The following is a 14522-nucleotide window of genomic DNA, read 5'->3' as shown; positions in this document are numbered from 1 at the left end:
TGGCTCCCACCCTTGACAATTCCAAGCAAGTGTCCTCATTTATTAGTTCCGGAGGGAGAGTAAAACCCCACCATACTAACACTGGAACACATTATTTTGCACTCTTGTAATAGAAAATTCTTCAATGATCTCTTCATATAGAAGGAGAAAGCTAAATAAGGAGGTTGGTCCTTTACAAAGAAGCCTAAACTGATATTAGTAAATGAACTCAAATTCAATTCCACGAGATACTTTTTGGCCCAAACCCAGGCCCACCATATAAAATCTTTATGGTTTATTGTGACTAATTTTGAGAAGCATCTCGATACGTCGTCGTTGTCGCCGGATATGATGGCACGGCAGTAGCCGAAAAAGGCACGACAGGCTGTATGCATCAATAACCTTTTTTCGGATCTAGTGCAATGGTGAAACATTACCAATAGAATCTCTTCCGCCAGAGAAACCCCGGAAGAGAACAATAGGCCTTTAGATCTAGAGTGGTTGTTGGAGTTTGTAGTAGCTTCAAATGGCGTTGACTGCTGGTGAAGGAGGGTGAATCTTAGCGAGATAGAAACCGATCTCCGGAGTAAGCCCGAGAATTTCTCTACACTGGCGCCAAATAGAACAGTATTAGGATCTGTGTTGGAGGAGCCAGAAGCTCCCAGACGAAGTCGACAGCAACCAGATCTATGTTCTTCGAATGGTCACGATGGTCCGAAAATGAGGTGAGGATCGAGATTAAAATATCCAGCAAGGAAGTAAGGCAAAATGAGAAGTCAAAATCCCGACTTGGTCGCGTAGAGCTACGAGGACCAATCTCCAACACCAAAATCCTTCTGGCCACCACTAAGAATGAGAAGCTGAACAGCTTTTCAAATGCACACATCAGCAAGATGGAATAGCCTCGGATTTTCGACATCCATGGAGAGATATAAAGAGTCTGCCATGACAAGGAATAGACTGTACAGTCACCGAAAGTGGTTTCGAAGTCGCCGTGTAAGAGACATATCTTTAACTTGGAACAACTGCACACAGCAGGAATTAATCACAAAAAGGCGATAACAGTATCATCATATCCTAGATCTGGAGTTGCCATCGAAAATTTTACACAGGTTTAATGGATCTAGCGGTGAACTTAGCATAAAGCTAGAAATAAAATAAAAAACTTCTGCAAATTGCAGGAACATTTAGTGTTGAGAGCTGTGTTCAGGTTACGGATCGTGAAAAAGAAGAGCTGGAAAAAAAAATGATTAGAGGTGAATGTTATGTACCTTGAATTTAGATGTATTCCTTTGGATAATGAATAGTTGAAGTTGAGCCAAAAAAATATATATATATATATATCTCGTTGTCCAAAATGTGCTTGTCTTGTCTCGTGTTCACTGAATCAACGTTATCAATAAAGTGAATTCACATCAATCATATATATAAAAGTAGAGTTTCACTCTCTCCTTATTGGTCAATTTAATCTTTAATGTTACAAAATATAATATTTATTAATTTAATCTTTAATGTTACAAAATATAATATTTATTTTTAATTAAACTTAAAATTTAACACATTTAATCATATATATAAATTCATACTTTAAATTCACTATTTACTACTAAATTGTAACTGAAGTTATATAAATTGTGAATTGACTATTGGTTTTCTCCATTTATTTTCATTTAAACACACCATCAATTATAATTATAACTCCTCTAATTAAATTATTTTAAAAATATAATTTCTATCACTACAAATCCTATAATAGCCATTCCCACATCCTTCTCCACCATATCTCAAATTCTAAATATTTTTTTTGTTTGTGTTATGTTTTTGCATGGGTTGAAAACTCATTGTAAGTGTTTAAGTATATATTTTGTTGGATATATCTTATATTGTCTTTTTAATTTTATTTATTTGTTTTATGTATTACTCCATTTCTTCTTTGTTTTCTTATTATTATTTTTAATTGTACATTACATATGATAATAAAAATTTTACATTACATATGTATAATAAAAATTTGATGGCTATACAAAAAAAAAAAAAAATTGATCATTGCAAAATAAGATAATCAATCTAAAGAAATCATCTTTTTAATATTTTCAAATATAATATTTATTTTTAATTAAACTTAAAATTCAACACATTTAATCATATATATAAATTCATACTTTAAATTCACTATTTACTACTAAATTGTAACTGAAGTTATATAAATTATGAATTGACTATTGGTTTTCTCCATTCATTTTCAATTAAACACACCATCAATTATAATTGTAACTTCTCTAATTAAATTATTTTAAAAATATAACTTCTATCACTACAAATCCTATAAATAGCCATTCCCACATCCTTCTCCACCATATCTCAAATTCTAAATATTTTTTTTGTTTGTGTTATGTTTTTGCATGGGTTGAAAACTCATTGTAAGTGTTTAATTATATATTTTGTTGGATATATCTTATATTGTATTTTTAATTTTATTTCTTTGTTTTATGTATTACTCCATTTCTTCTTTGTTTTCTTATTATTATTTTTATGATAATAAAAAATTTACATTACATATGTATAATAAAAATTTGATGGCTATACAAAAAAAATTATCATGCAGATTCAAAAAATATTAATTTTGATCATTGCAAAATAAGATAATCAAGCTAAAGAAATCATCTTTATTCTTTATCTAGATGTTTGATTATTAATCTAGATGTTTGATTATTTCTTACATATTTATTTTATTGTAAAATTATGCAATGTTTTAATGAAATAAACTATTGTAATACAATTATTAAATTAAGTTTCTTTAATTCTCTCTTACCTCCAAAAAAATTGTAATACATGTTTTAGTATACTCATCATAATATTTAGTTCTTGTGATCCAACATATAATTATATAAAGATTTTTATTTTGTTTATTTAATTCAAGTTTTGTAATCTAATGATTTTTCTATATAAAAGAAGATTTGATATTCCATTTCCAATCCAGTTGTACTACAAAGAGAAAATAATCATCATATATATAAAAGTAAGGTTTCACTCTCTCCTTATAGGTCCACTTGGCGATGCAATTTTAACAAAAAAAAATATTTATATTAAAACACAAATTTAAAAACAATTAATTTTCACATTTAACTCACATAATATAAAACTGAAATCATATAAATTCTCCATATAAATTATGCATTAACTTTATTTCTCCACTAAGTTGTATTAATCAATTGTATTAAAACAAAACAATAAATTAGAATTGTAACTCTCATTTTTCTAAATGTAATTTTTCATCATTTCTCTTCCTATAAATACTCACTATCTTATTCTCTTAGTCTATCACTCTTTCATTCTCTCATCTTCTTCCACTACTCTCAAATCTCTTTTTTATTTTGTTTTATTTTGTTTTTGTTATTGTTGTTGTATGGGTTATAAAAAATTAAATCAAATATCATTGTAAAAGCTTAGTTTTAGAGTTTGTATGATATGTATATCTTATATATTTACTTTAATCTTTTAAAATGTTTATCTCCATTTTCTATTTTATATTAACATCTTATAAGTCATTATTTTCATATTTCCTTACAATATTCACCACACAATAAGATCATAAAGTTGAAATGATCCATATGTAATTATCTATTATGTCTCTGGTTATCTCACATATTCATTTATCATTTTTAATAATTTATAAAGATCAATATAATATTTAAAGATCAATATAATTATCCATTTATAAAGACTATTTTGTTTTGTGATCCAATTGATAAATCAGCAGAGATCAATATAATATATATATATAATTTTTTTTTATGATTTGAGGTTTTTGAAAACAAAAAGAACATAATTAAACAATTGGTTTTTTGTGTCTTTAATCAAAATAAAAAATGATCCAAAAAAACAAAACATATTCAACTGGAACTTAAATATAAAAATAAAATATAATTTTAAAAATATCATTTCACTTAATTCTCTAAAGATGAAACCATTAGTATGAAATCTAGCACTATAAATTAAATTGATGAGTGAAAACCAAAAAAATATAAGTTATCCTTGGGGTTTTAAAAATTATTGAGATTGAAGAATTCATATAATTTTATAAGAAAACTAATTTAGTTTGTCACTTAAAAAGTAATATTTTTTATTTTGAAATATTATGTGTAAGTGTTGAGTTTATATCAACAAACAACCAAATCATGTGAATTTTGATTCAGCCACTTGGTATTCCTTTTATTTTAGGTTATAAAAAATTAAGATATTTATTATAATTAAAGACATGTAACTCCATTTAACTCAAATGTAATTTCTATCCAATAATTGTACATTAATTCATTCCTCCTACTAACTTATTTATCTTTCAAGAGAAAATATTTTTGGTTAAGTTTTAATATTTTTTATTGATTTTGGTTGGCTAAAATTATATTCATATTTTGGTTGGCTAAATTAATATATTTCTCATGTAAAATTATTGTTTATAATATATTTCTCATTTCAAAGTTTAAAGCAATATATCATATATATAAAAGTAAGGTTTTGGTCTCTCCTTATTGGTTGATTTTCATTTAATGTTTTCTAATTTTTTTTTTTTTTTTTTTATTTGCTTTCTAATTGCTTTAAACAATATTTAAGACCCAATAAACACAATACATTTAACCCACACATTAAAATAAAATTATAACTGAAAATAAAATAAATTATGCATTAATCATATTCTACCACTCAGTTTTATTCAAACACAATAAATTACTATTGTAACTCCATAGTTCTAAATGTAACTTCCATCATTTCTTATCATATAAATAAGCATTCTCTCAATCTATCATTCTCTCATATTGACGTCCTTTTACTATCTCATTTTCACATTCTCTCATTCTCTTCTACAATACTTCAAATCATTTTTCGTTTTTTTTTCTTATTTTTGATTTCTTATTTTTGTTGTATGGGTTGTAAAAAACAAATGAAATATCATTGTAAATTGTTAATGCTAAATTTTAATTTTAGAGACTACATGATATATATTTTACATTGTTCTTATTTTAAAAGATTTATCTCCTTTATCTAATTTGGATTATTATCTTATAAGTAATCATTATCTCCTCCTCTCCCACCAATATCAAATGTTGTTATATCTCATATGTGTTGTAAGAGTTTAATTCTATATTTTAATTTAGAAAGTATTATATATATATATATATATATATATTACATTGTTCTATTTTTTAAAGATTCATCTCCATTATCTAATTTGGATTACCATATTATAGTAAACATTCTCTCCTCCTCTCCTACCAATATCAAATGTTGGTATATCTCATATGTATTGTAACTTGTAAGAGTTTGATTCTATATTTTAATGTAGAAAGTATTATATATATTTAACATTGTTTTCAATTTTTATTTTATTTATATAAAAAAATATTTCTTTTATATTTCTTGCCTTTCTAATCTATTCATATTTATTTTTTAAATTTGCATAGTTAAATTTAAATTCACATATGTCGGTTTTAACAAAACAATCAACTTTCTTTGAGAATTAGATGTTCCTATTCATTTTTAAACGATCAATGTGTAACATATAAGCATTTTGTCTTGCAATCACAAGTTCCATTTCTATTGCTTAACTCTATGGTTAAACTATAATATATGTTGTCCTATTTGTAGGAATAACAATATACTTATTTAATTTATTTAAAAGAGCAGATGATTAATCGAAATAAACTTTTCTCCAAATTTTATTATTCAATCAGTGAGTGTACTTATTACTTTGAAAAACTTTTACATTGAAATTCATAAAATCATAAAAGAAAACTAAAATACTATGTCACTTCAAATTTGGAAGGAAACACTTGGTATTCCTTTTAAAAAAAGTTAAGACACATATAAAAATTTATTAATATTTAACTCACTTTAAAGACATTAAAGGTTATTTAACTCAAAAATAACTTCTATCCAATAATTTCATACATTCTTCCCACAAATAATATATATATATATATATATATATGTTTAAGATTGTATTTAAATATTACATAATTTTTTAGTTAGCTAAATTTATAGTCACATATATACAATAAATATACATAAGAATTTATATTACTTATTAACACCATAATTCGACCCATTATTTGCTTAACTCAAAATTGGTTTCAAAGCCAACTAAAGAAAAACAGAAACGATCTTATTGACATTAGACCAAAACATGGGCATACAACCATAATCACTTACACGGAAGATAATTATTTTTAAAAAATAACTTATTATTGCAACATCAACGTATGAAGGGTTTACATAAGCAGTTAATTAGAAAATCTAGAATACAATAAATATATTGAAAACAATATCAGTCAATGATAAGATTGGATCCTCAAAAGCAAGAAACAACATCTTCATAATTCACAAAAAATAAACGCCACGATTATACACATATAAACGAAATGGTATAAACATATAGTGTATAAATAAAGGTGACGGCAAAGCCCATATATGCCTAATTAAAACGAAATAATACAAAGAGAAAACGAAAAAGATAAAAAAAAACAAGAAAGTGCCAACTACACCACAATCCACGCGTTGCGTGGGGAAGCACCTAGTTAATACTAATGTCCATCTTGTGTTGATTGGGATGGGCTTTGTGTTGTGAGCTTTACTTAAAGGGACCATTATACATTTAGAGTCCATGATTAAATAATACTTAGCAAAAAATCATTCTCCTTCTTCTTTCTCTCTGATTTTGCTTGCTTGACCATAAAGTCGCCGAGAAGTAACACCGGCGGAGGAAGAAAACAAGAGAGGAGTAATGGAATCGCAGAAGAAGATAGCTCATGAGATCGGAGGCATGAAGAACGATGCTCTTCGCTTTGGTCTTCACGGTGTTAAGAGCGATATCATCGGATCTCACCCTCTCGAATCCGCCTACGAATCTGTAAGCAATTCAACATTGAAGGAAGTGAACAAAAATTAGGCTAAGAAACGGAACTAGTGTGTTTGATTTGCTTCGTTTCTTCGTTAATTTGAGAACTGGGGATTTTTACTGTGTTGTTTGAATTTCTGAAAGTAGGGTTTGTATTGTTTCAGGGAAAGAAATCAGAAGAAGAAATGAAGAGGAAAGTGATTATGCATACTTATGGAGCTGCTCTTCCTTTGAAGATGGATCTTGATAGGCAAATCCTTTCTAGGTATGGATCTTTTAACCAGTAGCATTATATAGATGAAGTTGTCTGAATCAGTAGCATATATAGGTTCTATAGATTACTGTTAAGATTGAAATATGGCTAATGGCTGTTCTGAATTTTGAGGTATTGTCTGAGATATGTGTAGATGAATCATCATAATTGGTTATTATATTAGAACTTGGAATCATAAACCGCAGAGTGTATACTCTATTAGATTTGAAGACTTAGTATTCACATAGAGCAGCCTCAACTTCCTATGGTGAAGTGAATATTTTTATCTTTTTCTCTCTGTGGAGTATTCAGGTTTCAGAGACCTCCGGGACCAATTCCGTCGTCAATGCTTGGCCTTGAAGTCTACACAGGAGCTATAGATGACTTTGGTTTTGAGGATTACTTGAATGGTAATTGTTCTTTTATAGCTCTATTCCATTTGGTTGTGCCTTACAACTTCATCTAAGTGACTATCACATTACTCAATTCTTTGAGAAAGTTGAACTATACCATTTAGTAATTAGGAGAAAAGTGTTTCAGCTTTTCTTTATTTTCCTAGTTTTCATCATTTTTTTTTTCTTCCGATTGTTCTAATGATGGTATCTAATCCGCAGATCCTCGTGAATCCGAGACGCTCAAACCAGTAGACTTTCACCACGGCATGGAAGTTCGGCTTGGTCTCTCCAAAGGCCCAGCTTGCCCAAGTTTCATGTAGAGTCATATTTTTCATCTCTAGGTCTCATCATATGCTTCAAAATCCTCAATCTGAGTAAAGATCATGTCATGAAATTTTCATATTTCCTAAAAAGAATCTACTCGTTTGTTTGATCTTTTCTCTACATTGTTTGTCCTCCTCTGCTCTGAACATAAAAATCTAAGAAATCTGGTTCAGTTCTGAACTTTGGATGCTAGATTTTGTTCTTATAAAATAAGGAATGTAAATAGATTAATACTAAATTACTAAACAAACAAAAAAAAAACATCGGATTAATCTCAAACAAAACAAAAAATATTATCACGTAAATAAATTATAATTAAAAAAAAATAAAAAATTAAAGAACCCTATTCTTCGTTTTTATTCGATCCCCAGAAACGAAAAAGATTTCATAATAATTCCGTCATCTTCTTCACCGAGAAAAGGCAATTTAGCTTCTTCTCCGACGCCGCGATGGAGTCTCGACGGAATCCTCGCGCCGTAGTCGACCCAAAGGTCCGGCAAGTTGGTTTCTTCACATCATCTCAACCCGAGTCTTCTTCTACTCAACCACACCAACAACAAACCGACCCGATCTCCGCATCCGCTTCCGCTTCTTCTCCTCCCGTTTCCACCATTTCTCCTTCCGGTAACTCACTCTCCCCAGTCATGATTCCTCCTCCTCGTCTCAATTCCTCTGATACCTTCCCTCTCCGCGGCGCCGCCGCTGGTGCTTCCTCAGCCGTCTCTCCTTCTTCGTTTTCTTACTCCAACCGCCGCGATTTCCCTGACGGATCAACGACGGCGTCTCCTGGTCGCCATTCCAGGGGTAGTTTCGTCAAATCGTCTACTCCGGTTGCGTCGTCGCTTCCTGGTATCGGGATGGATTCTATGGCCGCGGCTAAATCTAGTAGTGTTCCTGCTAGTGGATTAACCACTGTCTCCGTCGTTACCATGCCTCCTGGACTTGCTGGTACTGTCACTTTGATCTTGGAATCATTGATTTCATTGATTTTGCTTTGTTTGTTGTGATTGAGTTTTTGAAATCATAAACTTTTGGTTCTTTAGGATAGTGAAGGCTAATGGAAATCGCAATGTTGTTCTTATGATTAAATTGCAGAGAAGGCTAGTGGCATGGAGGTGCAGAGTGACCAGAAGAAGAATTCTAAGCCATTGAAAGAGAAAACCACAAAAGCTGAGAGACGAGCCATTCAAGAAGCTCAAAGAGCTGCTAAAGCAGCTGCAAAAGGTGCTGTTTCTGAATTATAACAGTGTGTGACTTCATCACAAATAATGTTTCGTCAGCTTAGTATATAGCATTGCTTTTACGCTTTCATTGGATGAAATAGCTGGTTGCTCTCTTGTGTTATCGTTGTGCATTTTGCAATATCTTGATCAGTCTGTGTAATTAATACTGTGCTATATATCAGCTGATGGTGGGAAGGTACCACCAGGGACCTCAGCCTCGGTGGCTTCAACCAGTGTTAAAGCTGCTAAACCAGCAAAGCCTTCTACTCAGAAGAATGAGGTTGCTGTAGCTGCTGGAGTAACTGAGAAGAAGGGAGGTCCATCTGAGAAAGATAGAAAGAAAGATGCTCCTCATCCCCGCATGCAGTATGATGATGAAAGTAGAGTCGTCAAGGCCAAAAGACGTGCTGTTGTAAAACAGACCGAGGCTAAAAACAGGGTTGAGCTATTTAGGCATTTGCCTCAGTATGAACATGGTACTCAACTTCCTGATCTCGAGGCCAAGTTCTTTCAACTTGACCCTATGCATCCTGCTGTGTACAAGGTATTTGTTTTCTAGTGAATTTATTTGGTTGGTGCATGTAATATATTATTGATAATCTCTATGTAAAGACAAGGAACCGTTTTTTCTAAGGAGTGGTTGCTATTTACATCTTTAAGATGAATGTTACTTGTGTACTGAATGAGTATCAGTTGTTGTGGTTATCAGGTTGGTCTTCAATATCTTTCTGGGGATATCTCTGGTGGCAATGCCAGGTGTATTGCGATGCTCCAAGCATTTCAAGAGGTTGTCAAAGATTATTCGACACCTCCTGAGAAGAATCTTAACAGGGACATGACTGCGAAAATAAGTAGCTACGTCTCTTTCCTCATAGAATGCCGTCCGCTTTCGATTAGCATGGGAAACGCAATCCGATTTGTGAAAAACAGAATTGCAAAGCTGCCTATAACACTTTCTGAATCCGAAGCAAAAGCTGCTCTTCAGTCAGATATCGAACGGTTCATTAACGACAAGATCATAGGAGCAGATATGGTGATAGTCAAACATGCTGTTACTAAAATAAGAGACGGTGACGTCCTTTTGACATACGGATCTCCAACTGCTGTTGAAATGATATTGTTACATGCACATGAACTCAAGAAAAAGTTTCGTGTCTTGGTAGTGGATTCTCGTCCAAAGCTTGAAGGGCAGCTACTGCTTCGTAGATTGATCAAACGAGGCATTAGCTGTACATACACTCATATAAATGCCATTTCATATATCATGCACGAAGTCACCAAAGTGTTTTTGGGCGCCTCATCAGTTTTATCTAACGGAACAATTTACTCAAGGGTTGGGACTGCTTGTGTTGCAATGGTTGCAAGTGCATTTCGTGTTCCTGTGCTTGTATGTTGTGAAGCCTACAAGTTCCATGAGAGGGTGCAATTGGATTCAATATGCTCCAATGAGCTTGGTATGCATTATCATCCCTCTTAATCATATCTTACATTCCCTTGATTTTGTTTTACCTTCAATTGAATTTCTTGCTTTTTTAACCATTAGGTGATCCAAATGCTATTTCAAAAGTTCATGGAAGAGAAGACATAAACTACTTAGATGGCTTGACCAACAACGCAAACCTGCAGTTTTTGAACTTGATGTAAGCTTGTGTGATCAGAGAAGTGAAACTATGTTCTGTTAAAACTGTTCTTCTCTGCCACTAAACCCGTTTGTGATTTTTTCTAATGACAGGTATGATGCTACACCTTCAGATTACATTTCCATGATAATCACAGATTATGGCATGGTAAGATTAATCATCGCCTCTTAAAAACATAGCATTAGAGTCCTCAAGTCGCATCCTTAAACAGAACTCATGCAACACAGTTTCTCAGTTCATTCAGAAGCTCAAACCATCGAACACTGACCATGTTTTCTTTTTTCAGGTACCTCCCACAAGTGTCCCTGTCATCGTGAGAGAATATCAGAAAGAACACTTACTTGTCTAAGCAACAAAGCTCATTTTTGCGAAAGCTCTTCTTCTCCAACCCCTTCCTCTAGCTCAGGCTCTTCTCGTCACAACCCCGCATAGAATAACTACCGGCACTGCCTCCCTCATCCGCTTCTTTTCCTGAGTACCGGATTCATTTTTTTTTGGCCTTGACATGTTTTTAGAAACTTTTTTGACTCTGTGAAGAGTGCGATTCCATCATCCGCCTCTCCGGGAAAATTTTATCGGTATCGGTGATGTTTTTCTTTTGTCTGTGATGTATGAGTGAGGCTTCTTATTCTCCATCTTCTCATGGAGGTTGATACAAATCTTTCTCAGATTCTATGCCAATTGTTTTTTTTTTTTTTTTTTTTGGTTTTGTTTTCCCAATATAGGCTTTCATGTGTTATCATGCTTTGCTTGTAAAAATGTAATACAATAGAATATGCACCGGCGTAAAATCACTTCAAAAAAGACTCAATTACATCACAATTCGTCTCTAAAAGTAACAATGTTTTGATAGGTCGAAATGTTAAAAGAGATCTTTTGGAGGTTTCACTCTACTGTGTGAGAACTTGATCCTTGCCATTAACCGGAGTAACCACACCGAGTATCACAAAACCGCCAAGAACAAGAATCAGAACTCCCGTTGTGTTGACTAACATTGCCTCTGTGGAATACCGAGTTATCACCTGATTAACTTGCAGGAACGTCAACTTCTCAAGTATCCCTGTGGTTGCAGTCACCAAGGCCAATGCATATATGTAAATCCCTAAGAACACATGCCATGGCATCAAACTGACTCGGCTATTTCTTGAACCGCCCGGGTACCAATAAGTCACAAACCCTGCAGCCCACTGTTTGTAGTAATAGGTTTAAGTTCTTGGTTAATTATTCGAGTAATGAAGATTATCGTTTTAAGAGAAGAGAGTGTACCTGGAAGGCAAAGAGAAAGAGGCAAGCAAGGCCGAGCCATGAATGGAGACTGTAGAAATTTTCTATCCCTTTGTCAATATGGAACTTGAGAGCCGCCCATACTCCGATAAGGCTTAGAATAAATGCTGTGAATTGCAGTGTAAGATGAACCAATTTCTTCAAGTTCTTTGTACCTTGAAATGACTTGTATGCTAACATTGCTGCATAATTTCAATGTACCCCAACATGTTAGAAACAAAAAAAGACTGAAAAGACCATAACATGTCCATGGTCTCTTTGACGAACTAAGAATACAGTACGTAAACTAGAAAACTGTTACTATGAATCCTAAACCGCTTGACATATGTATTCAAATGTTAGAAAAGACAACTCAAAGAACATAACGGTCCAGTTTCTTTAACAAAGGATGATGCGGTAGTAATCGAACCATGAAAACCTATACAATGAATACTAAACCTCTTGACATTAGAATGAGTCTACAGAAGATCACACAAATTTCAAGTCTAAATTATGAAGTCAAGACCTTAAACTCCTATAAACTCTAACACGAATCAATAATGTCAACATGATTATGAGGAACAAGTATATCTAAAGCATTTAAGAAACATGTGAAAGGAGATTGTTTGCGTACCTTCGCCATTGAAGAGTATGAGTCCAATCACCATCATCACTGGATGAACCTAGCAGCACAAACAAAGATATCTTACATCATCAGATACATCTTTGGGTCAAGCACATTACACATCCCAAATTTGAGCTTCAGATCATCATAACTTGTTAATCCAAATTTCAATATCTCCAACACACAATATAAGGAAATATGAATCTCAGACACAGCAACATGAACATTTTCATCCAATCTAATTCCCAATTTCTATAAAAAAAAAAAAACAAGAAACGAAAGAGAGAGAGAGAGATACATTAAAGATGTGATCTTTGTTGTCGGAAGAAAGAGCTAAGCCTCCTCTGTAGTGAACAGTCCATGTCAGAACTAAAGCGGCAATAATGAAACCCAAAACCCTCACTACCAAGAAGATCGGAAACCCACCAAGCATCGGAACAGCCATATATTGTGATGCCCAGAAATGCGATCAGCGATCAAAAAAAGGGGTTTAGTTTTTTTTAGTCGAATTTTGGGGAGTCTGAATCCTCTGTTCTGTTTTAAGATCGGCGATGCCGAGAATTGCAATTACTCGAGTTTGAGGTCAACCAAACCAAACCAGTGATTTGCCAGAAATATTATTTTTATTGCTTTTTTTTTTTCCTTTAATTAGATATACTTCGCTTGAGTTGATGAGCTATCTATTTCTTCGAAATTAAAAAAAAGAAAAAAATAAAATTGAAATTGCAATATGTCTTCATCATCAATATAAAGTTTGCAATATGTTTTAATAAAAGTTTTAGAAGTTTTTTTATAAGATTTCATAAGATAATTTTAAAAGATTTAAAAATATATTTATAAGTTTTACAAGATATTTTAAAATCTTATTATAAAGTTTTACAATAGATTTTAAAAGTTTTTATAACATATCTATACCATTAAATCAAGATTACTCATACAACTTTACACATTTTCTTAAAGAATATTTACCAATGTAAGCAAATGTTTAATTTTTAATTAAGGTACCCTTGTTTTAGCTACACTTATAAAGGGTTCACCCAAAAAATAAGTTGTGGTTCGAGTTTTGGAACCCTATAATGAGAGAGATGCCTCTCAAGCATTGAAACTTGTTTTTTCTTCAGGGTTTTCTAATAATAAAATCTCAATGTAATTTAAATATTAGACTAATACAATTTTTTTTTCTTTTTTTTTTCTGACAACACTATATAATACAATCTTTTAAATATATAATTATTAATTTCAAAAAAATAATAATTAACTTTCTTTCTCTAATTAGTTATGGATTAATTTTTTTAAAATTGTTAACCAATCAAAATTTTAGAAAGTATACTATTTTTAATAACTATATTTGGAAAATTTTGTTAATATTTTAATTTACAAATTATTCTGAATATTATATTATACATATGATTACTAATAACTATATTAATACATTTGTAAATTTTTTTGCATATATTGTAATTTGAATTTTTAAGCACAAAAAAATATTATTTAATATATCGAAAATGTGTTCATACGTGTTTTATATTGGTGGGTTGATATAATCAAATTTATGTGGTTGATAAATTAATAAAATTTTATTTGTTCAGAATTACAATATTATAGTTACTATTATAATAATAATATTATAATTACTACTTTAAAATATCATACTAAATTCAGTTACACAGTTGTGACTTATTATGTCATGTATGTATTCTATATGCTATTTGTTTTTTCCTATCACTCAATATATTTATTTGGCAAGTGCCGGCCATCTTTGTAAAGATGGCTGGTGAGTGCCAGCCATCTTTTGAGTGCCAGCACTTGCCAAATAAATTTGCCAATATATTTGTTTTTTCCTATCACTCAATATATTTATTTGGCAAAACTATGTATTCTATATGCTCTTACAAAACTACGTACTATCTACTATCATACTGGTGAGT

General features: G+C 31.6%; 3 protein-coding genes across 3 annotated transcripts; 2 read left to right on the top strand and 1 right to left on the bottom strand.

Moving 5' to 3' along the window:
* The first annotated feature begins 6537 nt into the window (after positions 1-6537).
* LOC104732972 (cyclin-B1-2) lies at positions 6538-8035 on the top strand. The gene is made up of 4 exons (XM_010452583.3): positions 6538-6883; positions 7036-7136; positions 7437-7534; positions 7739-8035. The coding sequence occupies exons 1-4, from the start codon at positions 6758-6760 to the stop codon at positions 7837-7839; spliced, it is 426 nt and encodes a 141-aa protein (XP_010450885.1). The 5' UTR covers positions 6538-6757; the 3' UTR covers positions 7840-8035.
* Positions 8036-8086: 51 nt separating this feature from the next.
* On the top strand, positions 8087-11525 carry LOC104732973 (uncharacterized). The gene is made up of 7 exons (XM_010452584.3): positions 8087-8791; positions 8939-9067; positions 9249-9610; positions 9776-10520; positions 10610-10706; positions 10799-10853; positions 10993-11525. The coding sequence occupies exons 1-7, from the start codon at positions 8293-8295 to the stop codon at positions 11053-11055; spliced, it is 1950 nt and encodes a 649-aa protein (XP_010450886.2). The 5' UTR covers positions 8087-8292; the 3' UTR covers positions 11056-11525.
* LOC104732974 (transmembrane ascorbate ferrireductase 2) lies at positions 11483-13398 on the bottom strand. The gene is made up of 4 exons (XM_010452585.2): positions 12893-13398; positions 12604-12652; positions 11973-12172; positions 11483-11893 (listed from the first exon to the last, which is right to left on the bottom strand). The coding sequence occupies exons 1-4, from the start codon at positions 13037-13039 to the stop codon at positions 11597-11599; spliced, it is 693 nt and encodes a 230-aa protein (XP_010450887.1). The 5' UTR covers positions 13040-13398; the 3' UTR covers positions 11483-11596.
* Positions 13399-14522: the final 1124 nt, after the last annotated feature.

This window comes from Camelina sativa, chromosome 12 (genome assembly GCF_030686135.1).
Source record: "Camelina sativa cultivar CO46 ecotype springtype chromosome 12, ASM3068613v1".
Lineage (NCBI taxonomy): Eukaryota > Viridiplantae > Streptophyta > Magnoliopsida > Brassicales > Brassicaceae > Camelina > Camelina sativa.
The sequence above is the reverse complement of the archived record's forward strand: the minus strand, read 5'-3'. Positions and strand labels throughout refer to the sequence as shown.